Genomic DNA, 23,959 nt, shown 5'->3' with positions numbered 1-23,959 from the left:
GAAACAAGTTGTAAACACAACATTGGAGCTGATAATCTGAGTTTGATTTTCAAACTGTTGCTTACTTACACCTCCAGCAGTTACACACTAACAGTCATATGGAGTCATGAATCTGACCACCTGGTGATTGTAGCTCCAGTATTCACCGCTTCTTGGGTCTCATGAGGGAAATGTCTCTCTTTAGCTGCCGTCTGCTCCCCCATGTTCACCTGCTCGTCACTAACCACGACTGTCTGCTTCTCAGAAAAGTACAGAGCTGCAGATTCTTTCACATTGTCGTTTAACATATCGTAATAAAAATATAGATTATTGCCAATTCCAGTTGTCACTATAAAACATGTTTTAGATGTGTTGTATGAGTGGCTAAAAGGAGTTTAAATGTGTCGCAGTTGTGCATGTTTATTCAACGGACAACAGGTTTCCACTTCTCTCGGTGTACAAAAATAAAGCTGAATATCAAGGATTAAGGTACGGCCATCTTCTTGAAGTTGTGGCATCAATTTGACACTGAACCATTCGAGAGTCAGTCTCAGCTGTCAATCATAATGTTTTTGCCTCGTTTGCAGCATCAAATAAATGATTAAAACAAAACGTGAAATGACAGAAACCAATTTCTTTTTCATGTCCCTTTTAATTTGGTTGATCCTACAAGGGGGCAATGATGATTTGACCCCAAAAAAAAATTTTTTTCTTTGTAATATGGTTTATTTATTGAAAAATCTCATAGTGAGCAGTTCCTCACCTGATTGTCATTGACTCAAGTGGGTGAGATGAGACTTTACTTTAAGTTTGAAACATGAGCAAATGTTTACATGTGAGGCAGAGAACGAGCTGAAGAGAGACAGGAAATGACTGATTCAGACATACTTGCAGTAGGTGGAGTGTACCAACACATGCTGGAAGCAAAAACACGCCTTTCCAGGGAGAGACCATCCCTCAATGCTTTTATTTACTCAGCTCAACGTGTCCATCTACTGGCTGCTTGTGGGTCTGTCATGACGTCATCCTCTGGCACAGTGGGCTGATCTACACCAATAAGCCAAGAGACGGAGGGTAAATCAAATACATTATAGTAAAATGGTTTATTCAAAAGCCTCCCATGGATTCTTCCATCATATCTTACAAACATCTGTTATATGCACAAAAAAGGGGTGAGACGTTTACAAAGAAATATACATAATAAACAACTTTCATTTCATGGACATGAAAAAACTAAACAAAAAAAACCATATCAACATGATTGGCAATCTAGAAGACAAACAACTCCAAAATTTGTCCTCAAAGAACATGATTTTTCAACATGACTTAAAATATTATCCGAAACCATAATATGGCCCTACGCGAGCTGTGCTCTTAAAAACCTTTCTCTGTACAAGTGAAATATCTGACCAATGCTACAGGAGGGAGCGCCTCAAATTTGATTCACATTAAAAACCAACGATACTCTCACCTCCTCCCTTTGATAGCGTTTAAAGAAATAAATCATCGTTGTGATGGATTTGGAGTTTGTCTCATCTAAATCTGAATGAACACGATTCTTCTTTAACATGAGTTAAATGTTTTCCCTAGAGATGAACTTGTATAATACTTATTCTTTACAGTCCATTCATAGTTACACAAAGAAAAGCCAAAGAAACATGTACAGTAAATGATTAGGGGGAAAAAATACACTTTTTCACATTCATGGAAATCAATGTTGCACACGTGGCTAATGAAAACCCCCTTCTCCGTGCTTTACTTTGTTCCCCACATACAATAATGCACACATTGAACATCTGCTCTTCGTGCACACTGTCTACAATCTGAAAGGTAGGAACTCTTTTTAGTGCAACACAAACTAAACAAAGCTCTGACAGATTCATTGCAGTCATGCTCGGAATTTTTGTCTGAAGCTTCTGTTTTCACGACTGTGATATTCCCTAAGCTCAGCGCCGGAGTCACGTTGAACATTTTCCTCCACGTCTCAGCGGTGAAAAGGTTCCCAGAGAAGACAGTAATGAGGATAATTCCGATTTAAATTGGGGTTTGATGTGGAGAACAAGATGGGGGCTCATTATCTCCAGAGCAGCGATGATGCGCAAGACATGTCCAGGTCCAGAATAACTTGCACCTTTGAGACATTTCTCACATTATTTTTCTAAATTAGGCAGTGATGCTTAGCAGATAATATTGTGGAGGAAAAACAAAACTAGCAGACTCAACAATCAGGCTTCATACATGGCTGGTGTTGGTTCAAATGAAATGTAACGGACATTTAAAGGTAAATCGTTAACAGTCATTTTTTCCTGTTAGAACAGCATTATCCAATAAGCACAAACTGACATCATAAAGCATCAATAAATATTGGGAGATTTCACTCACTGCACTTCTTTTTGGGAAGACCAATCTTCTGGTAAGGCTGGCGTAGTTTTTTTTGTTTTTTTTTTACATTCATGGGAATTAGACCGTTAACTAAGTACCAACTCGCTCTGTAGCGTGATCACACAAACGGCAGAGAGATACAAGACACATAGAACTTGAACTGTTTTACAATCAAGCTAATAAAGGCACTGGAATAATGTTTTACCACATCGGATTCTTATGCTCTCTGCTATCCATCTTGAAAAAGGTAAAAATCTAAAAATCTTTTATCGGACATCATTTGCTTTTGAAAAATAAAGTTTGACATAGGTAGAAAAAAACTTTTTTTTGCACCTTTGATTCAGTTTAGCAAGGACAGTTTACAAAAAGTAATTTGCTATTTAAAAAAAAAAAGAAAAGAAACAGCATTATGCCATTTTGGTTATCAAATAAGCAATTGAACTGACACCATCTGCACAAAGAGTCTCGTAAGAACATGAACACATTTATGGTTTTGTGCTGAGAGGAAGAAAAGGGGTTTGAGTCCTTATGGCCGAAAAAAAACAGATTTACAAGTTTATCGAAATGCTTCATAGATCTGCTCCAGAGGCAGAAACTGTTACCCACAGAGTGGGAAAGACATAAAACAAATATAAATTAGTGCTGTCTTAACAAATACGACCAGAAAAGAAGAGATGACAACCAGAAAAAAAAAAAAATACTAGGTGGGTCACAGTGCTACCCATTTACCCATTTGAACATGGATGTGTCTGTTGCTAGAGGTGAAAGGACAGCGCTACATTAACCGGTGCAGTCTTCGTTGGGTGAAAACAGCACTTATGGAAGTCACAGCGCTCGCCTGCTGTGACGTGCAGCTGTCACTGGTTGTCCAGTCTGCTGTACTTGACGCTGCGGCTCCACTGAAACCCTCGCCATGAAAATGGCAGCTGATAGTTACGAGGAACTGTCCCATTGACGTTTTCCTCAAAGTACTGGAACAGTCTGTACCACCACACCCGCGAGAAGGGGTTGCTCTGCGACGTCTCCTTCAGCGACTGAAACAAAATCGTCAAGACCAAATGCTGTTATCAATCAGGTCAGTAGCACGAGTGTAAATGCTCACAACAACGCAGGTTACGTGTGACGACGCCTACACAGTTCTCCCACTATTAATAACTAAAATACAATACAGTTTGTTTTTAAAAGGAGAAAAGAATCAGGACTAGAGGGCAAAACATTTGAAATAGTTCTAAATCTACACAACATCTCTTACCTGCTGGTTGGCCATAGTGTGGTACCACCAGAAGAGGCGTGTTGTGATAAAATATGCCACCACCACATCCACAGTGTAGTGGTCATGGGCCAGGAGGATGCAGAAAATCCCCACGGCGCTAAAGGTCCAGCAAATCCAGTGGTAAATCCAAAACCGCTTGGGAGAATCTGCAAATTAAATGCATAAAAAACCATAAGGGTTAATACACAAAATGTTAAACCAACAGTATCAACCCCATAGAAGACAGGATTCTCTTTAGCAGCTAAGTGGCTCGTGAGGGTCAGTGAATGTCTACGAGCAGGTGCAAAAAATTATCTATTTGGCCTCAGAAGTTTGGGCTTTTAAAGTTGAAGTATTAAGCAATGCGTTCTTCTTTTCACCACTAGATGTCACTGCTGTATCAATCAGGCTCAATGACAGACTTGACAGGAGCATGTGATGCCATGGATGAAGATTGTTTACTTAAAACTCTCTGGAGAAATCTGTACAACTTCTCCAAGCAGTTAAAATGCCACAACTCCTGACCCTCGTACTTGAACTGAGTGTGCACAACCAGGGCGTGAGATAATGAAAATGCTGGCTGAGGGACAGAAAAAATTTACGCAACAGGCTGATAACTAAACACGCAGAGTCAAACATGTTAGTAGACATGCCAGTGTATAGTGCTAAACTCATTTCCTGTGTGGCTACATGTTCCAACCGAATTTAGAGAAGTGCTACAAAATAAAAAAAGTGTGTCTTTTTTTTGTCACTGAGTCATATGGGATTGAGAAACTTGGTTTTATGTGAAACTAAACCACAAATGACTGAGATTGAGGATATGCTTCAAAGCTGCAAACACCCTTATCTTTCTGATGTTCTCCTTTACACGTGGCAACTACTGCACTTCGTCCGTCCTGGGAGAGGGATCCCTCACATGTGACTCTCTCTGAGGTTTATACCTTTCTTTTTAACCTGTTAAAAGGTTTTTTAGTAGTTTTTCCTTACTCTTGCTCATGGTTAAAGGCAGAGGATGTCGTAACTGTTTAAAGCCTTATGTGACAACTTGTGATTTTTTAATATGGGCTAGACAAATACAATTTGATTGACAATTCCAATTAACTAATAGATATGGCAATTTTGCAATGTAAAGATTTAGCCGCGAGTAAGAACCTCTGGCTTAAAAAACACATTTACCCTTTCCACTCTGTTTACTAACTCGTGGCAGAGAAGTTTGACCATATGATCTGATGCATATCACAGAAAATAGAGACAGAGCTTGAGAAAATCTGCTTCATGTGTGGCAAAAAGGGGATAAAAACCTTGCTATGTGTTCTTACTGCAAACACAGCAAAGATGAAGTACAACTTACACTCCTTGATGAAGAGGTATGTTAGCGTTAGCATGACGGTGTGACCACTGTACAGATAATCTCCACACATGGTGTGAGAACCAGTGATGGAAAGGCCCCCACCAGCGATCAGCTTCATTACTCTCCTCATCTGTAACTCCCAGTTCCCAAGAAGCTGAAAGAAACAGACCCACACATAACATCATGTATAGATAAGTGATACTGTTAACGGCACCGTATATATAAATATAAAAGGAAAGAAAAACATATTCATACATTTCCTTTGTCTACAAATGTTGCCTGGTGACAGTTAGACCCCAGGTGACAGAGGTCAGAAGACTTTTGAAGAGTGATATAAGTTGTAGCATAACAAAACTTAGTTACATGTTAAACTCCTAGTTCCAAGTTTTAAGTTAAAAATAAAGATGTTGAAGAATCACAAGTAAAAATACTAACTGAATGAAGAATGGCTCTTTTCAGAGTGAAGCATTCGGCACTAACAAGCAAAGTAATGCTGTTGGGCAATCCGTCCACAACAATGGATAGTATTATATTCCAGTAACATATCCTCTAAATTATTAGTGGGGGTATTGACGAAATAAATAGTACAAAGTGCAAATACTCCTGCAGAGAAAACAAAAAAATATGTCAAGGTGGTATTTGTAATGAAAGTCTGCCCTGGTTCTTTAATGCTTTTCTCTCTGCCTCTAAGAGCAATTGTTCCCTGGTGGAGGCTACTGAAAAATCTGGATCCTGCCTTTGTTGTGGCAGCTCTAAAGCTTTGAAATAGTTTTCAACTTTTTATGAAATGTTCCCGCTTTATTAACAATAGTAAGATACAAAATCAATATCTATATAGACATAACATATCATTTTACAACGCCGGTTTTAAACATGTTACATAAATCTTGAATAAACTTGAGAAAAGTGAACGAGAACATCTGCACAGTGGCTTTGAGCAAAGGAAGTTAAGTAGATATGCACAAAACTACTTTGCTAGTAAAGAATTTGATACAACATCTAACAGGAACTACAGTGAATCAAATGTTTAAAGTTCCTCTTAGTCATTAGGAGGAGCAGGCACTAATCTTACAATAAGCATTCAGTAGAGAGCCCTCAGATGCTTTTTGCTTACAAAAGAGATCTCTTTATTTGCTGCAGTTGCCAGTTCAGCACATTTTTTCCAAAAGCAGCCAAGTATAAAAAAATAGTTGTTTTGTAGTGGAGAGGAACATAATAGTGAGTATCTATTCTACCTTTGGAGAGCATTTGAAGTGCATCCCTGGAACAGGCAGAGTGGTGATGTACATTGTAATACACCGGTACATGTAAAGTGTGCCCACAATGAAAAAGAACCGCCTGCCTACAATTGACCTGTGGAAAAAACAGAAGAAAAGTATTAACATGATGTTTTAATTGAGATGGATTCAAATAGTATCTTCTTTTTTTTTTACTGACCAAACTAGGACTGTACCTGTGCTTTAGTAGAATCCACTGGATCAGCCACACTCCCACCAGCAACATGCCGTTAATCTCACAGATGGAGAAGGCCCACTCCACTCTGTCAAACAGGTCAAAGAACTTATCAGGTAGCGGTGGGGTGTGCTCTTTTGACGGTACCCTCTCATGGACCACTGAAATGACGATGGTGGTGGTAACAAAGCACAGCACCGCATAGGAAAAAGCAAAGCCCGTCTTTCTCCACTCGACAGGGAACGATGTGCGTGAAGCGTCTTTTGTGGGGATAGAGATTTTAACCATCTCCATGAAGTCCTTCCTCCCCAGTGTGCCATTCCTCTGGGGTTTGCTGGTCCCATTAGGAAGTCCGATGACATGCCCGTTCGCATGACCGTTTTTGTGAGCCTCCATATGGTTCTCTATCCGCAGCGTCTCCAGTCGCTCCATCATTTGCTGCCCTCCGTCGGACGAAACCAGCAAGAGGGGTGGGTTCTGGAAATCTGCCTCGGTGAGCTTGAGCAGAGAAGGGCCATCCGTCTGACGGAGGGCGTCTATGTACTCTGGCATCCCCTCTTTGCTCAGCCAGTCAGAAACATCCTCTTCTGACCACGTCGCCACCTTCTTCATCTTTGCCGGTGGGCAACGTGGAGGATAAGGAAGGTCCTCAGACTAAAGAGGAAGGTTCTCAAGAGGTTTGGCAGTCTCACGATGCTGAGGGAAGTCCTCTCCAGGTTTGGCACATGGTGTTTCTTACACCCAGAGGGACGCCCACCTCCTCGTGAAATGATGTGGATAAGTAGCAGCAGGGTCACTCAGGGTTGAATCCAATAGACAGCTGATGAACCACAGTGGCCTCGTTTTGCCTCCTTCACTTCACTTTGTTTGGTTTACCCCCAAACACTGAGCCCCTGTTAAAAGTGAAAACAAAAGACTGTGAATAAATATAGTGCTGACTAACCATTTCCACATTCGCCACCCGTTATAAAAATATGATTCATACTGCTAGAATGACTAAACTCTTGTGGGTGTAGTCCTAGAGCGGATGCCTGGCCAGTCCAGGAAATCTGTATGTGTACTCGAACTGAATAAGAGAGCAGCATGAGGCACAGGCTGCTTAGTCACCTCTGTACTACTGAATATCATAGAACAAACCACTCAGGCTCCATTTCAGACATAAAACATTAAATGAACTAGAAAACGCATTTATGAGCTAAAAGTTTGTTGTTGGAATCGGATTAAGTTTGCAGGAGGTATTGGTGACCAGAATTCTATCAAACAGAAAAACTATATAGTGTAACATCCTGAGTGGGTTTATTTATAGATATGTTTCGTGCAACCAACAGATATTCGTTAGTCGTAGAAGACAGAGAAAACCTGATAAGAGATTGCATTTAACAAGCTGAAATAGAAGTTAACATGTTGCTTTATAATGTCAGATATATTCATTAAATTTTCAAATAGCTTGGTTATCAGTTCATTAACTTATTGATAAAAGACAGATTTTTTTGTGCTCTGTCTTGTATTTTAACTTGGCACTGGTGTTTGTTTCTCATCCAGGCTTCTGGCACAGCCCATAGCTTAGAAAAAACATGGAGCTCTCACACATCTGCTGCATATTATGCATTTGTTTATAGAGCGCGATGTCTGTTCTGGACACAGGGTGGCCTGCTTATGTTTGGGGGGTTGTGAGGTACAGCTGCGAGCCAGATCTAATGTACTGCAAGCACAAGAGGAAAGGAGGAGGATGGTGGGGAAACAGACTCCTACGAGGAACTCATAAATCAGACTGAAGGTCAGCACTGAGCAACAACTCAGCCCCACCCCTGTAAAGAGGGCAGACAGCCAGCAGGCAGGCCCTAGCCGAGCCAGATCAGCTCAGGCCAATAGCAGCTAAATACATTGGCAGGCTGACTGGTTGGCAGGACAACAACCTGTACATCAATGCCTCATCTCACCTCTGCTCCGCTCAGAAGGCTATACACATTAGAGCCAGCAAATCAGCGCCAAATAAAACCGTCTACAAGCTGGGTCATCTACAACACCTGGAATCAGACCGATTCCTGCTGAAGCCTGGAGAACAAACTGAGCTAATTCTGATGTAACGTACAAACACTGAGGAGGGAAGAGTTCAAATAAGCACAAGGTTAGCATGCAAATGACACAGCATGAGTCTCCACATTGCTACGTGACAACCAAGATGTGTACCTTTACATATGGCGACGAATGCGAGGGAAGGATTAAGTAGAGATAAGGAGAAACGGAGACAAGGAGCACTTGCATCAATCTGTTAACCGTGTGCAATTCAGACAGATCAAAGATCAGCTGTCGTTGAGTCAGCTGTGTACTGAGGACCTTCAGTCTGAATCAGCTTACAATGTGCTCGGTGAAGAAATAATCTCACTCGACTGTGCTGGGAGTGGGAAAACAAACTAATCCAGAAACTTACATTTATTTACCCAGATATCAGGGAACACGTATTTTGACTATGAAGGGGCAATCGGTTTCAAACATAGCTGTGCGATTTTCATGCTAACAATCCTTGAGAATTAGCTTTCCATTTAATTGAGGAATGAAAAGAGGGTGGTGACATCCTTCAAGCATGAAGACACATTCCTGGAGTATACAGTGTTACATTTCAACAGCTGTAACTTGAGCTTGCAGGAACAAACTGATAGAGGTTGTAAAAAATGTCTGCTGAAAAACAACCCCTGATCACCAAGTAGAAGGCTTGATAAAAAATTTCTACAAGAGGAAAAACAGATGGAAGTGTGAATGAACATGACTTCAGGACGATCAGCTTTAAGGGCAGAGAGCTACAGAAAGTAAATAAAGTCGGGAAATGCTTCAGCCTTATAATGTCGTGAATACTTTTCTGATTCAAGCTGAAAATGTATAATAGTTAAAAGCAGAGCCCATCCATAGAATATAATGTCACAAAGAAAAAAATTGATTTAACATAATACTGTAAACTTCCCAAAGACATCAATGGAAAAGTGTAGGAAAAAACAGACTATGTAGAATGTTCTGGTCAAGTTGAATCTTTTGATGGTTGAAATCACTTGAGGTATGCAGGAGTTGTTTGTAAACAAGAACTGCAACTGAAAAGGTTGAGGTATGAAGTATGTGGGATCGGAATAAGAATAATGGAAGCAGGAATGTGCTGAACGAGCTGAATATTGGATAGATCATAGTTGATCTTTATGTGTTTGATGTCACTGCTCACACTAGTTTTCCGATCTGTCTCTGCTGTATACACCAAAATCAAGCCAAAAAGATTTAAATACTACAAAGTATTGTTACAACAAACTAAAATGACAAGAGTGTACAAGGAGCAGCTAAATTAATTGTGCTCACTGGAAAACCTGACAAGCCTTAAAACTAAACATGGGACTATATCACACTCTACTAAAACATTACTGCAACTGTTCCGCTCCCCTAAATCAGGGCCGTGAAAGTTTGGTGAGGCTAAAGGCAGAAGAGAGGAAGGGGAGGGGGGATGGGTAGTTCAGCACAGGGCTGTACATGTGACTTCACCAGAGAAAGAGATCCCACCCAGGGCCCACAATATGTCAAGCCGACACAAACATAAACAAACCATCCGTAGCCCATCTTCAAGCAGCCAGAAGTAGAACCAAACGACTCAGTAACATTGTTTTTGAACAGCCTTTCCAAAAAGGGGAATGGCAGTTCATCTTGGGCATAACAACTTCCAAAAAGAAGATAGACCACTGATTTTAACCCAACTTCCACAGTTACATCTAAACATGGCGTTACTACACATTTTCTTGTGCAAATAGGCCAGATGTACATTCGGGAGATGGTTTAGCAACTCTTAAAAGGGGATCTTGCGATACACAACTTATCACTCATGTTCATACATTCCCTCCTCTCCAACAGAAATGATTTCAGAGGGGAGAAACATTTAGATTTTTGACCTGTTAGCACTTTCTCTCAGTTTCCACCTCTTCCTTTATCCCAACTCTATCTCAACATCTGCGCAAACATTTCCCACTATTCATTTCATGCCTGGTGGTAAGTAAGACATCGTATCACCAGAGTAAAGGTTATGGACGTAAAAGCTATATGCATGAAGTCCAACCGATATGTGATGTAGAAGACCTGATTGAATCTCTGCTCAACGATGTTGCAGGCCAAGCAAGAAAAAACTGCATGGACATGTCCCAGAGAGCCGAGTCAAACAGGGTATATTTTGACCCACATGCTGCGTCACCCAGTGGCCTTGTTATGGCATTGGATTTCAACATGAAGTTCCTGTATCACAGGCTTACATTCAGTCACGTCTAGGTGAGACAGTTACACCACCCTGACAGGAACATTATAGTTTAGGAGGACCTTGCAGCTGAAATGCAGGCCTTAACCAGCCACAGGTGGTCAGTGTAGATCAGGAGTGTGTGGTCGGTAAGACCCTTACACAACCACAATCAGTATAACTAGCAAACTCTCCTCAGTGCAGATTTGTAGACGTTATTTATATATCTCATCTGGCCTGGGATAGCTTTATGATTTCCCAGGAGGACCTGAGAAATGTTGCAAGGGAAAGGGACATCTGAACTACTTTGCTTGACCTGCTGCTGTCAAAAGAGCAGTCCGGTTTTTGATTTAACAGATACTATCTTTGTGTAATACAAAGATCAGTGCATAACCTGCAAACAATGTCGGTCACAAAAAAGGCCAAACAAAGATGGTATTCCCCTTCAATGGATCTTTTTTCCATGTCCTCAACTTAAACTTTAGGGTGTTGTCCTTTTCTTTCTTCAGTTTTTGAAAGGAGTCACATCCATTTACAGTTTTTTTTTTTTCCTTCGTGGGGGCTACAACTTTTTCTCACCTGTATCTATTTACACCCTATATACAAACACCCTATAGGTGGAAAATACTAGGGCCAATATTTACAGTGGCCAACCTGGTTGAGATAAATATCTTGTGGTTAAAAATTAACTTTATGTTCTTGCTGCTGATTATATATGAGTTTAACCCTATAGGTGGAATGAAGAAATATGCTTATACCAAGCATGATGCTCTAACAAACTAAGTTACTAACAAGAAATCATTCATAACGCGAAATCAAATGGACAATCACTCATACATAACTTTGATAATACATTGTAAAGGTCTTAGCAGCTACAGTAATACCTTATCTTTGCTCATATATTCTGGAGGGACAGGCTAATTGATTCAGCAGTGGATCACACAGGATGAAAAAATGCTTGGAATGTTCATCTTTTTAGAGATTAAATGGAGAACACCCCTAACAAATATTTTCCTGTTGTGTACGCGTCTGATATGGACAAACTCCTGCTGCGTGTCAGGACCTAAATTTCTGAACTTTAACCGCAGTTCATGTCTGAAAACCGCTTTGGTGTCATCATATTATGGTGTTTACCTTTTAAATGTACTACACATACTTAAACTGATATGACACATTACCTCCTGCTTACTTCTAATTCTGTCCATTGTTGAGTACACAATAAATACTCAAACTATTCACTTGGTTGTGATGACTATGATTATACTTTTCCCAAACATTCAAGGTCAATGCACCTGTAGATCACATGAATCAACACAGCCTTCCACAAGACCAAATCAATACTTAAGCTGATGCAGATGGTGTTACAGTGCATTTGAGTGCACAAGCTTCCGTTTTACATTTTGTACCACATCCACTCTTTTTTGCTTCAGGGCTTTTATTTCCTTTGTCAAGAAATAATCTTTGGATGCCATTCAGAGCTAGGGCTTCCTTGAGAAACAGCTTACTCACCACCACGGGGAACAATGGCTCACAGCAATCGATCAATATAACATGTTGGTAAACACCCATAAAACACTTCATGGAAAAAGACTACAAGCTTCTCTTGATACCATAGATGTATATCCATATAAAACAATTTTTTTAATCATTCCGTTAACAAGAAAGGTACAACTACCTGGAAGAACTGCACCTCTATTTTTTTCTAAATTAATGCTTGAGGGGAGAGTGAAGAACCTTACCATTATTAATAGGAGATACAACGAAAAATGCTTCCACTGTGTTTGCCTTAAGTGTTAATTAATTGAACTATTTAATTTATGATTGACTGTCGACGTCATGGTTATAGATTAGGGTTTGAAATGAGGGCAACTGGACTTGGCTGTACTAAAACATTCAACTCTCATCCAAGAGGCTTCATTAGTTTTGACTGACTGGTGGGGGAGTCCCAGGTATTTAACTTAGTTGGTGGGGGACCTACTACAGGCCTATGACACCACTTACCCCCAAGCTTTTGTTCTGTCCTTTTATCCCTTCACAAGAGATTTAACAACTACTTGCACTTTGCCTCAGGGGCTTTCAAGGACTCCAACAACTGTTGTTAAGACGACCAGGAGCACTAATGAACCCAGTGAAAGCAATGGCCTTGATAACGACCCCAGATGTCAAATACCCTGGACTCCCCACCAGTGAGCTGTGGTTATTCCTGGTGGATTGGTCATTGCACATGCCAACTGTGATGTTGACACGACAGCATTCCATTTTAAACTCGCGCTTAAGGTTTAGAAGAAACCTAATCATAAAAGACACCAGCTTGTTTTCTAAGAGTGCTCACTACGTCACCACTAGTTGATCCGTCTATACATTATCTTCTTGTGTAAACAGAGATACGATCAAATCTTACAGCAAGCCGAGTTCAGAGTGTGCTCCGTCATACAGACCCTTAGCAACCGTATCTCCCACAGTGTGTGGCCAAGTATACAGGTGAGACAGACCGTAAAAAACAAAGAAGTCTCAGTGGATCTGGGCTGAATGGCACAACAACCACTGAACTGGTAGGTGCTGTCTGCTAATGAGAAAAGCCACCTGTGGCTTTATGAGTCACTGATGAGTGTGCAAGCCTCATAGGAACAACACTCATCAGACCTATACAACATGTATAATATATAAGCTGCAGAAGGTCTGTGACAACCGACAAGTGAAAAAAACGTAATCCTGCAATGACTTTGCATATTGTGACAAAACATGCCGCAGTTTTTTACTAGGGCTGACAACGTGGATAAAACTAGAAAATCATGTTTCATACCAACAGTTCTCTTGCATGATCATTGATATACTGCAACAAGAGTCAAGTGAAATAGACTTGTGATGGCATAGTGTTGTTGATTACTTTCCACACAACACACAAAATACTCATCTTTCTTAACCTTAAAGTCAAAAGGATATGTAAACCAATCTACAGTTTTAAATTCTGTAATATCACCTGATGACTCCAGCCCTGGACATGAATATAGCTCTGTGGGTATACACTTCAGACTGTGTTGTATTACACAACTTTAATATGAAGATCTCACCCATTGCACCTAAAGCTTAAACTCGGTTTCTTATTACAATTTCAAATTGAATGGAATCCAGTAGAGCAAGGCCCACCAATCCTACATCCGTCTAACTCTTGTCATAGAAAAAAATAGAAGGGAAGTTGGTTGATAAGCTGCACCAAAGCACGAATTTCATGGATCAACAGCATAAATGTCCACATATTATTTCCTTAGAAATAGATGACAAAGATCCAATCTCTTGACAATTAAAGTAGGCCAAAATCTGCAAAAGAATTTAGGGCGGGAGCGGTTATGCTACTTTGGTGTCTGGTTTACTGCTTCAAAATATCACGGAAGGTGTACTTTAAATTAAAAATACTAAAATTATAAATGCATGTGAAGCAAACTCCCTGAGAAACCTGACTAACACATATGTGGAATGCGTGAGAAAGACAGAGTTACTCTAAACAAGTCAGGACAAGGGGTAACCCAGCTCAGGTGTAAGCAGGTCAGACAATAGCCCAAAACGGAGAATAAGCTAGTGTTCACAGGGGCAGCTTGAACTACTTAAAATTCCTTACCAGCACTCCCACCCCACGCCCTTGTCCACATGCATTCACCACCGCATTTGTCATGTACCTGCAACAAATTTTTCAATACAAAATCTCCGTACAGATTATTTGAAGTCATATTGAGGGGGGAAAAAACTTTTTGAGTCTGGCTCCTATACGCATTCAAACAAGCAAGATGACACAAGACTACTTCTGTCCCTCATTTATTATTACAATTTCCTTTTCTAAAATACACAAAACAGGCTTAATCAAAGTGCTACTAGCCTAGATTTAGGAAAAAAAGCAGTTGTAGGCCACAGGAATCTGGGGCATCACATGCGTGGCCGTAAAACTTCATGTGTTTCTTATTATGGCCAAAATAAGATTAAAGCCATTACATATTGTTTCTCTAGAGGAAACATATGATGGAAATCAAATGATCAATGGCTGTCTACTGGCATTAACATGTTGCCATATTACTGAACAACGAACAGCCCAAAGCCATCAGGTAATAGCATTATACCCAAACTGTGGTTTGAGGATTAAGCCTCAAATACGTTTGAGAGGAGCAGATGTGAGTATTTATTAACGTATAATCATTTTAGAAATGTCAAAATAGCCTTTTAAAGCCAAATGTATATCACTTTTAGGATGTATTAAGACCCACACAGTATTTTACATTAGGTATCTGATGGAGTATTGTACAAGAAAAAATTAACTGAGTATTTTAGCAAAACTGAATCAATATAATGAACAAATTTAATGAAGCAATGGTTTGATCGTCTCTCACCTTCGTCCGGACACAAACACTGACAGATAGTGAAAACGAAAGTATGCATTAGCAGTGATGTGTTACACCAAACTCAAGGGGGTACATCCCTTGAGATAAGTAAAGGCGATTATATTATATTACATCTATGGAGGAGAGGTTTAATATAGAATAGAGAATAACGTACTGAATGGGTGATGGAGACAAAAACATGTACTTAGTCTTAATTAGATACACACAAAAAAACTGTGAAGGACACAGATTAGTCACCGATCAGTACAATGTACATCATCACCTTAATCTTTAAAATGCAATAATAAACATATAATTGTTTTTAGACCTTTTCTCCAATTTCATCATAATTAACGTCGTAAAGACAAAAGTAGTGGCACTTCTGTTTTATTGGATTGTATGCGATCCTAAAGATGGACCTAATAAAGTACCGTCTGTATAGTCTGGCACAGTTTAACATTGTTTTATACACAAACAGGGGTAAGAAGAAAGGAGCAAATACAGTCTTTAATACTGTGTTTGCTCTTCTCTAAGTTGATGGTGGGGAAACATTTGTTAAGTGTTAGCTTCTTTTGCGCAAGTCCGATCTGCTCAGGCAGTGAAGTTGTTACCCAGGTATTTTAGGGGGTTAAGTTGCATTATTACCTAATCAAAACACCCAGAGACTTTTACTCGCCTTTATAAACACGATAACCACAAATATGTCGGTATGTGTTTGGAAAAGCAACATTTACCATAAGATCACTAGTATTTTCACACATCCTTTCTCTGAGGCGTCTTGTAAAACTTTCCCATTCCTTGTTTCTGTCTTTTCTTTGTAATGAAGATGACATATCTGAGGAAGCTGACACTACCTTGGAATCCAGAAAAAGTGCAGACATCACTTAAACGGATGCTATCAGTTAGCTATGGAGTGTTAGATCCGAAGCTCTTACTGACTGAGTCATATCGAGTAAAGCTACGCTGCTTTCATTCATAAAAATTACAGCGTACTCTAATGTCGTGACGTGAAGAACAGCCGATGAGTTCAACAACCAGCCTCGATAGGGAAGCAGCAGCGTGTGCGGCTCCGCCCATAGTTAGAAAAACCGTTGCTTTCGGAGGGAAATGTGAAACTTGATATATAAAAAAATATTTGCATCTCGCCTAAACACAACAGGGGCGAGAAACAAGTTTTTTTTTTTGCCAGTGTCTGGAAAGTTGATGATCCCGGATTAGTCAATAGGTTGGGTCGTCAGCTGAGGCGGTTTTCCAGGGCTGAATCATAGCTATGTCTACAGAAAAGTAATTGTTTCCATTAGAGGACAAGAACCACTGCTGTGCCTGTGCTTGTCAAATGCACCCGCTTGATGATAGTCTGACATGCTTTTGCTTTGGCAATGAGGTTTGGTCTCTCTGTGAGGGAGGCTGTGGATGCAGTGACAACAATGTATCCCATTGACTTCCTCACATTTTGCAGCCTTTTACACAGAGAGCATTCACACTGTTTATATCTGTGTGTAAAGCTGCTTTCCCACCATCCCCTGCACACAGACATCTCCCTGTTTATTCCCCTGGCTTGTTGGCTCATCTCTCTGTCTCTTACAATGGTATCAGTGAATGCTGGGTTAGCATTTCTTGTTAACAGGGCAGGTGGGTTTTGCCGCCCCCCAAACTGTTGAAACACATCAGCGATAAACTATTTCCTCCCCAGAAAGAAAATACTTGTCTATAAGATTTAGTGGAAATCAATGCTCAATCTGGTAAAGACAAACAGAACGTCTAAGGAAAAACAGAGCAGGCGAATGTTCAAAACTCCATGGTTCATATTGACAGTGGGGAATCCGCCTGGAAATATTTGGGATGCGACCCGCCTCCAGTGCAACATTAGTCGGCGGCACACCTGTGACACAGCGATACATAAAGACTACCACGGCTGGCTAAAGGTGGCTACACACACCGCTTACTTCCACATTGAGGCCCTGACAGCCGCTGTACAGTGCAGGCTTAAGAGCTTATAACCTAAAAATAGATAAGACAAGCTGGCGTCTTCGGTGCTAAGCTCGCTAGCCACAACACTGGGGTACTGGTGTAGCGCGGGGTTTTAGAGGGGGGGGGTAACTGACAGTTAGCTCCCCGACTGTGGGATCGAACATGGTGCGAGCACGTTCACGTGAACTACACGTTCCCCTCGACGCCAACAACTCGGGTGTAGCTGCTCCGCCCGTCAGGCTGCACCGGGTTCAACGGGGACGGGAGATGTCCGCTCGTCAGCCGGTGTTGTGTTTGAAAACAAGGCCGGCGAGCAGCGTCTCTTAGCCGAGCGTAAACACAACACGACAACACCGGCCATTTAAACACAACAACGCGGCTGAGAAACGCGGGTTTTGCTTGTGTTCACCGCGCAGCTCATTTACCTGAGAGTTTGTGCAACACATGAACGATCCGTTTACCTTCACTCGGCTCCGTGAACACACACAGACGGGACCGAGGAGGCTCCGTGGCCGAGGCTCCGGGGTTCGCTCGACACGAAGAGCAGAGAAACACGCGGGTTCAGTGTCATTACCTGGTTGCGGAAGTGTCGAGGGACCCCTCCTCTAGTCGTGTCGGTCGTCTCGGCGCGGTGGCCCGTCGCGGTGCGTGGGTCCGTCCGGTGCTTTCATGAGTGAGTGGTTTGACGGGGAGGCGGCGAGCTTTCCTCATTCCGTCACTCGTGCTGCGTTCACGCGCCGTCAAACATATCCTCCCGAAGAAGCGCTTACACGCACAGTTCTCGTGCGACCTTTCAACAGAGTGGCTGCGGGACGTGTTGCACTACCACGATCCTAACCCGGACTTTTACATTTACTAATAAAGCAACACCCTAGTGAAATATTACGCGACGAGACGAGTTGTCACAGCTCCAACTCAGAAATCGGAGACGCACGTGAAAGCAGCAGCAACAGGGACAGCCACGCAAAAAATGCAGCGTTGGAGCAGCAGAGGGCAAATGTCCAGCTCCACTCCACCTGAAGCCATCTGTCGGTGGAGCTGTGAACACATCACGGATTCATTGATTGATTGATTTGTTCTTTTATTTTAGAAAGCCAGAATTTAAAGGAGTACTGGCTTTCCTATATAAGACCTTCATTTAACACAGGGAAGAAAGGTTTTCTGCAGGAAGGCTCTTAAAAGGAAAAAAAAACCGCAGCTAGTCCAGTTGTCTATGTCCAACTGTACGACATCAGAATCTTCACAGACAGTGTCTTTCCAGCTGGAGAAACAAGATAAATTATGGGTAATGAAATGGGTCTAAATTGATCGATCAAATTGGATTTGGATAGCCCATATTCAATACTCAAAATTTGCCTCAAAGGGTTTTACAAGTTGCGACATCCTCTGCCCTAAACCCTGGAGTGAGGAAAAAAATACCAAAGATAAACCATTTTAAAAGAGGGGGGAAAACATTGGATGTGTGTAGCAGAGTACATCCACAAAATAACAATAGTTATCAAATTCATGAGAAAACATGGGGAGGTTTATGTATTTAAAGTATTTATAAAGAAGAAAATGTTCCGACAGCAGTATTGAGTTTTGCATTATTCATACAGTTGTGTTTTGCATATCATAATAGACCAAAATTACATTAATTTCAGAAAGTGAATGTTTTTTAATTATATATTTCACATTTGCAACTATCTGGAAGATGTGTTGCTCGATCCACCTCAGTTGTGTGTCCATCCCTTCACAGGCTCTCTTGTGTGTATGCAGAGGTTCTTGTCTGATCACTCAGGGCTCTTACGTCCCTGGATTCTTCCGCAGCTGCACATCTGGGTGAAGCAGTAAGAACCAATAAACTCCTCATTTAGAAAGTCAGCACTCGTTAGCATTGTAGCAGATTTTCCACCACATGCACCAATGTGAATTGCATCAGATAAGTCTCAATAAATGTAGAGGACAACCTTCACTAAATGGATTAAATATAAAGTTTCACAATTTGCTTAAAGACATTCAATTTTAACAACTTCAGCTTCTACGTAATAACACATGATCAACTCATGCGGTTGCAATTCCTCTGCTGATAAATGACTATGTTGTCTTGAGAAAAGCAGTGAAGGATACAGATATTTATGGTAATTGTCCTAAATTAAAGTCCCGTGTGTATGGCTCACTTGACATTTGAATACATTCTTGTAGTAATTCTACTCTTCATTCATGCTGCCTCTTCACCTGACCAGCTCATACTCATTGATGAGATATGATCATTAGTCTTGGCCTATCTTGAATAACTCCTGAGTACATTTTCTTCCGTTTGGTCTGACAGAGCATTCCCTGTCTCTGTAGGTAACTTTCCACACTGAGCTTATACGTGACCCCGTCAAGGATCAACAATGGATCCATTTCATTCTTCTCTTAGGCTGTAATCTGAAAAAGCCTCTTATCTGCGTAAAGCACGTAACACCATTAAGACCCTCACAGCAGTGATTATTCATAGAAAAATACTGGTCACGATTTTTTAAATAAAATCCACAACCATAAATGTACCATTTAGCGTAACTGTTAGATGTGAACGTTATCCAGCTTTGAACCCGCTTTGCAATCAGCACAGAAAATATGTGTCAATGCAACTGAGAAGCACTAGCACTAGAGTAAGATGATGAAACTTTGCAGACACAAAGACAGATCAGTGCGCTGGATTGATGCATAGATTAATGTATGTAATTGGATTTATTTGAGAATAAGTGGTTTTCAGAGACTGAGAGAACTCAGCCTGCAATCGGAATTTAGTTTTACATGACATCAACGTCTGCCATGGGGGTTTGCATATGTTTCTCATCATCTTGACATCAACAGAAGTAAAATAAAACAACTAAATGCAAGTTGATACAATGCATTGTTATATAATGACCATCCTGTATCCTAGAGTTAGTAGTTCAGTGTGGAGTGTTATATAGATAATAGTAATATGAATAATAGAAATATTAACCACAAACAACACAGCACTGCATTTTGTAGACGCTGAAACATACAAGGTAGAAGCACAGACATAAATAAGGACATATGTGTTTCACGACAACATCCAAATCCTTGAGCATCTTCTCTGCTTCTCTCACTGGCATGAACACCTCTGTAGTGAATGTTTTATCATCGCTACTTGGATGTGAAAGCAGTTAGTGGAAACTTCTGTGGCTTTGTTGATGAGTGTTTGTGTCTCTAGGTCAGTGTCGTCAAACCTGAAAGTTGTAATGAAGAGTAGATTAAATATGTGGCTTCTGAACAACACTGCATGTCTTCATATTAAACAGCTTCACGGTGCCACAGTAACATATTTAAACATATTACGAAGGGTGTTTTGTTTAACTGGAACTTTGCAAACAATTGCAACATTCAGAACACAAGGAGCAGCTGGTTGATGGTATGAGATTAAATATCTGACTTCCGAGAACACTTTCATTGTCCATTCTCTTTATCACCTTTTTTAGGGGGTCTTTTGAGGTTGTCAGTCAACATGTTTACATTCTAGGGTGAGCTGAGGAAACTGGGTTAAACAAACTGGACTCTGCTCGCTCTGACGCACAGATGTTTTAGCTTTGAAAGCAGCTGCTTTTGAAGCCTCGTCTTTGGTGCATCATGCTGGCTTTTCTTTGGAAATCCGCTGGCTTTTATTTCTTCACCATCTTGTGCTGTTTGCTCACCTACGTGTCTCTTGCAGATGTTCCAAAAATACCGCCCATCGCCAAATACTTCAACACAAAAGGGAGGTATGAGGAAGTGAACAAGTATCTCAGAGAGGACAAACTCGCAATCAACAGATCCATGTTACAACCTCCGTCCGCACAATGTCGTGAAATCTACCTGTTGGCCATAATAAGACACGGCACAAGATACCCGACGACCAAGAGCATCAAGGAGATTCAGCAGCTCTACAACATCGTCCTGCACAATGCCTCTGGCGAAGAGAGCTGGCTGCGTGAGATCAAGAGCCAGTGGACGATGTGGTACACCGAGGACATGGACGGCAGGCTCGTCCAGAAAGGAGTAAGCGACCTCAAGAATCTGGCTGTGAGGCTGTCAAAGCTCTTCCCCTCAGTGGTTTCAGAGGAGAAGCTTCGAGGTGGATCCATCCAGTTCATCACCAGCTCAAAGCACAGATGTGTCAACAGCACCTTGTCCTTCAAGGCAGGACTCACAGAGCTGTGGGATATCAAAGGTATGACCATGACAAAAATCCTGATGGTGATGTCGCTGTATGGATTTATGACTTAACCGCCTTGTCAGCACAATCTTTTTTTTTTTTTTCCAGATCAGGAGTTTGACCATGAAGTGAACGATTCTCTGATGAGGTATTTTGACAAGTGCACCCGATTCGTGCAGGAAGTTGATCACAACTCGTCAGCAGTGGCAGATGTGAACAAGTTCAAGCGGGGACCAGAGATGAGGCGGGTCCAGGAGAAGATTGCAGGCCGACTCGGCGTCACGTACAGCCTCATCACACACGGTCTTATCTCACTGTTAGAAATACCTCTTAAGAGCTTAACATGCACAGTGTTAAGTGCATGTTAAGCTCTTAAGGATCCGTACGCTCAGTTGTACCCATATTCTTAAATGTCTGCTCAAGACTATAGGATTTCAGACCAATTTAAGAAAATTTTAAGTAATGGTAGTTGTGGTGTGAAAAACATGTGTGAAGAACAGCCCAGTGATCATTTCTGACAATAGGTGGAACTGTCTTCACATTTGGATGTAGTAAAGTCTCTGTCGTTTACCAGTTTATCTTTAATCTTGTTACGTTAGTTATTTAAATTAAAAGTCACAATTATTAAGCAGCCAATGTCTACCTCACTGCTCCAGTTATAGGACTGAGATCAAATACTTTTTGAGCAATAAAGTAAAATAGTTTTGGTGCTTAATGTTGGAACTGCACTGTTACTTTTCTGGTATCTCAGATTATTAAAATGGCAGTAGTTCCTCTGTAACTTCACCACTTAACATGTTGTAACAACCTCTCTCCTGCAGATATGGCTGAAGCAGCATTTTACTTGTGTGCTTATGAATTTGCCATCAAGGAGGTGAACTCCCCATGGTGTCAGCTCTTCGATGAGGAAGACGCAAAGGTAAATGAGCTTCAGTGGAACATACATTTAGAGAATATTTGTCACAACAGGATGTTTTTCTATTTAAAAGATATCGTTTAGATTTTCCACAAAAAAGTCCTGAGGACTTTACGGGAAAAGAAGAAACAGAGACGGGGTGAAAAGAACCAGCATCCCTATCATCCGCAGGGTTAGTGTGAGGGTTATATTTAGAATAAGGTTGTTTTGTCATCGAGTCACGACAAAGCAGCACTTTAGATGGGGACTTCAGGACTTCAGCTGATCTGATTTAGGTCAACCCGGGGCACATGAAAGTACAGAAACAAAACAAAGCTACGAATAGCCTAAAAGCATCTCCATATCCCACTGTTTGTTTCTAAGGAAGGAAGGAGGCCTTATTCTCATGTTTTGTATCACCTGTTACTGGCTGACCTAAAGCTCAGGCAGCCTGAAATGCCCCCTGTCGTAAATCAAAAGTATAAAGCCCATCAACATACAGGCTAACTTTGAACTGTGCACTAATAGGTTATGGAGTATGCAAGTGACCTGAGGGAATTCTGGAAAAGAGGCCATGGTTATGATATTAACAGAAAGTCGAGCTGCATTCTCTTCCACGATGTGTTCCGCCGACTGAACCATGCAGCCAACGCTAATGAGTAAGTGATATTTAAAAGATGGAATGTAGGTTTTACAAACTGAAAATCTTGACGAAAACCCTTCAGTGGAATCACTGGTTTTATCTGTTTGGCCCGACCATCTTAGTTTGTGTCCCACAGACGTATAAAATATGTGACGACATTACACATCCCCAAAAGTGAAATCAGAGCGTGTCCATTGCCCCTTTGGTGACTGAGCGCTATATAGGTTATAAAGCCTACATCCTCCACATTAGTGGATGTGGAATGGACCAAACTAAAATGTTTAAGTTCATGTCAGATCAAATGTTCTCAAAGCTTGTATGTGGTATTTTATGTAATTCTGATCACATGCATGTTCAAGTTGGCAAGTTGGCCACAAGATGGCAGTACTTGTATAAGGGATATTTTGGCTTCATTTCTGGATTGTGGGAGGAATTGGAAACATGTCTTCCATCTTTTATACACTATAAAATAGGGCCTTACACACATACAGACTGAATAACATGGAAAGCCCAACAAAAATGGATTTTTGGGAGCGATACTGATACCAATAAATGGCAATTGGCAGTGATTTTCTAAAATGTCATGTTATCGAACCCTCATAAAGACGAAATAGAACAGTAAACTTTGATGATGAATAACTATAAATAAAAAATACCCAAATACTCCCTCCTCATTAAAGCAGTAGCAATCAATTGTGGCCCCCTGTATGTGTCAGGTCTGGTCAGCAGGTGACTGAAACAGTGACAGTGCAGGTCGGTCATGCGGACACTCTCCTGCCTCTGCTCACCCTGCTGGGCTTCTTCAAGGACAGTGAAGCCCTGACATCAACAAACTACGCCACTCAGACCCAACGCTCCTTCCGCACCAGCCACATGTTGCCGTACGCAGCCAACTTACTGCTGGTGCTGTACGACTGTGGTGGAGGCGACTTGAGACTGCAGCCGCTGCTCAACGAGAAGCCCGTGACCTTCCCTGGTTTGGCGGAGCAGCAGGCCTCCATGCCGCTCTATCAAGACGTCAAAGGGCACTACAGAGAACTTCTCCAAGGCTGTGACTTTGAGGCCGAATGTCAGCTGTTCAAGCCGCTTCCTGAACCTTAGGCTGACCGGATGGATTTATTACTCTTTTAAATGTTAGAGTCTTTGACACTTATGTAATCAACATTTTCTAAAGATTAAAAGTCCGGTTGTTACTTGTTTTCCGAGATATGTTATTTCTATACAGCAAA

The 23,959-nt window shown here is 41.2% G+C and overlaps 2 protein-coding genes across 3 annotated transcripts; one reads left to right on the top strand and one right to left on the bottom strand.

The window, feature by feature from the left end:
* Window positions 1-1,063: 1,063 nt before the first annotated feature.
* sgms1a (sphingomyelin synthase 1a) lies at window positions 1,064-17,863 on the bottom strand. The gene is made up of 6 exons (XM_062401074.1): window positions 17,584-17,863; window positions 6,418-7,309; window positions 6,200-6,317; window positions 4,965-5,118; window positions 3,614-3,780; window positions 1,064-3,395 (listed from the first exon to the last, which is right to left on the bottom strand). Exons 2-6 carry the CDS (start codon window positions 7,026-7,028, stop codon window positions 3,219-3,221), a joined length of 1,227 nt encoding a protein of 408 aa, XP_062257058.1. The 5' UTR covers window positions 7,029-7,309; window positions 17,584-17,863; the 3' UTR covers window positions 1,064-3,218.
* A 2,696-nt stretch (window positions 17,864-20,559) lies between these two features.
* On the top strand, window positions 20,560-23,923 carry LOC133966296 (multiple inositol polyphosphate phosphatase 1-like). Of its 2 annotated transcripts, none has more exons than XM_062401162.1 (5): window positions 20,560-21,207; window positions 21,301-21,495; window positions 22,014-22,111; window positions 22,616-22,746; window positions 23,417-23,923. In XM_062401162.1, exons 1-5 carry the CDS (start codon window positions 20,628-20,630, stop codon window positions 23,829-23,831), a joined length of 1,419 nt encoding a protein of 472 aa, XP_062257146.1. In that variant the 5' UTR covers window positions 20,560-20,627; the 3' UTR covers window positions 23,832-23,923. The 2 variants fall into 2 exon arrangements, with proteins under 2 accessions (XP_062257146.1, XP_062257147.1); XM_062401163.1 differs by having other exon boundaries at window positions 20,561-21,207; window positions 23,447-23,923.
* The last annotated feature ends 36 nt before the right edge of the window (window positions 23,924-23,959 follow it).

Source organism: Platichthys flesus, chromosome 12 (genome assembly GCF_949316205.1).
Source record: "Platichthys flesus chromosome 12, fPlaFle2.1, whole genome shotgun sequence".
Lineage (NCBI taxonomy): Eukaryota > Metazoa > Chordata > Actinopteri > Pleuronectiformes > Pleuronectidae > Platichthys > Platichthys flesus.
This window is presented reverse-complemented; position numbering and strand designations above follow the sequence as displayed.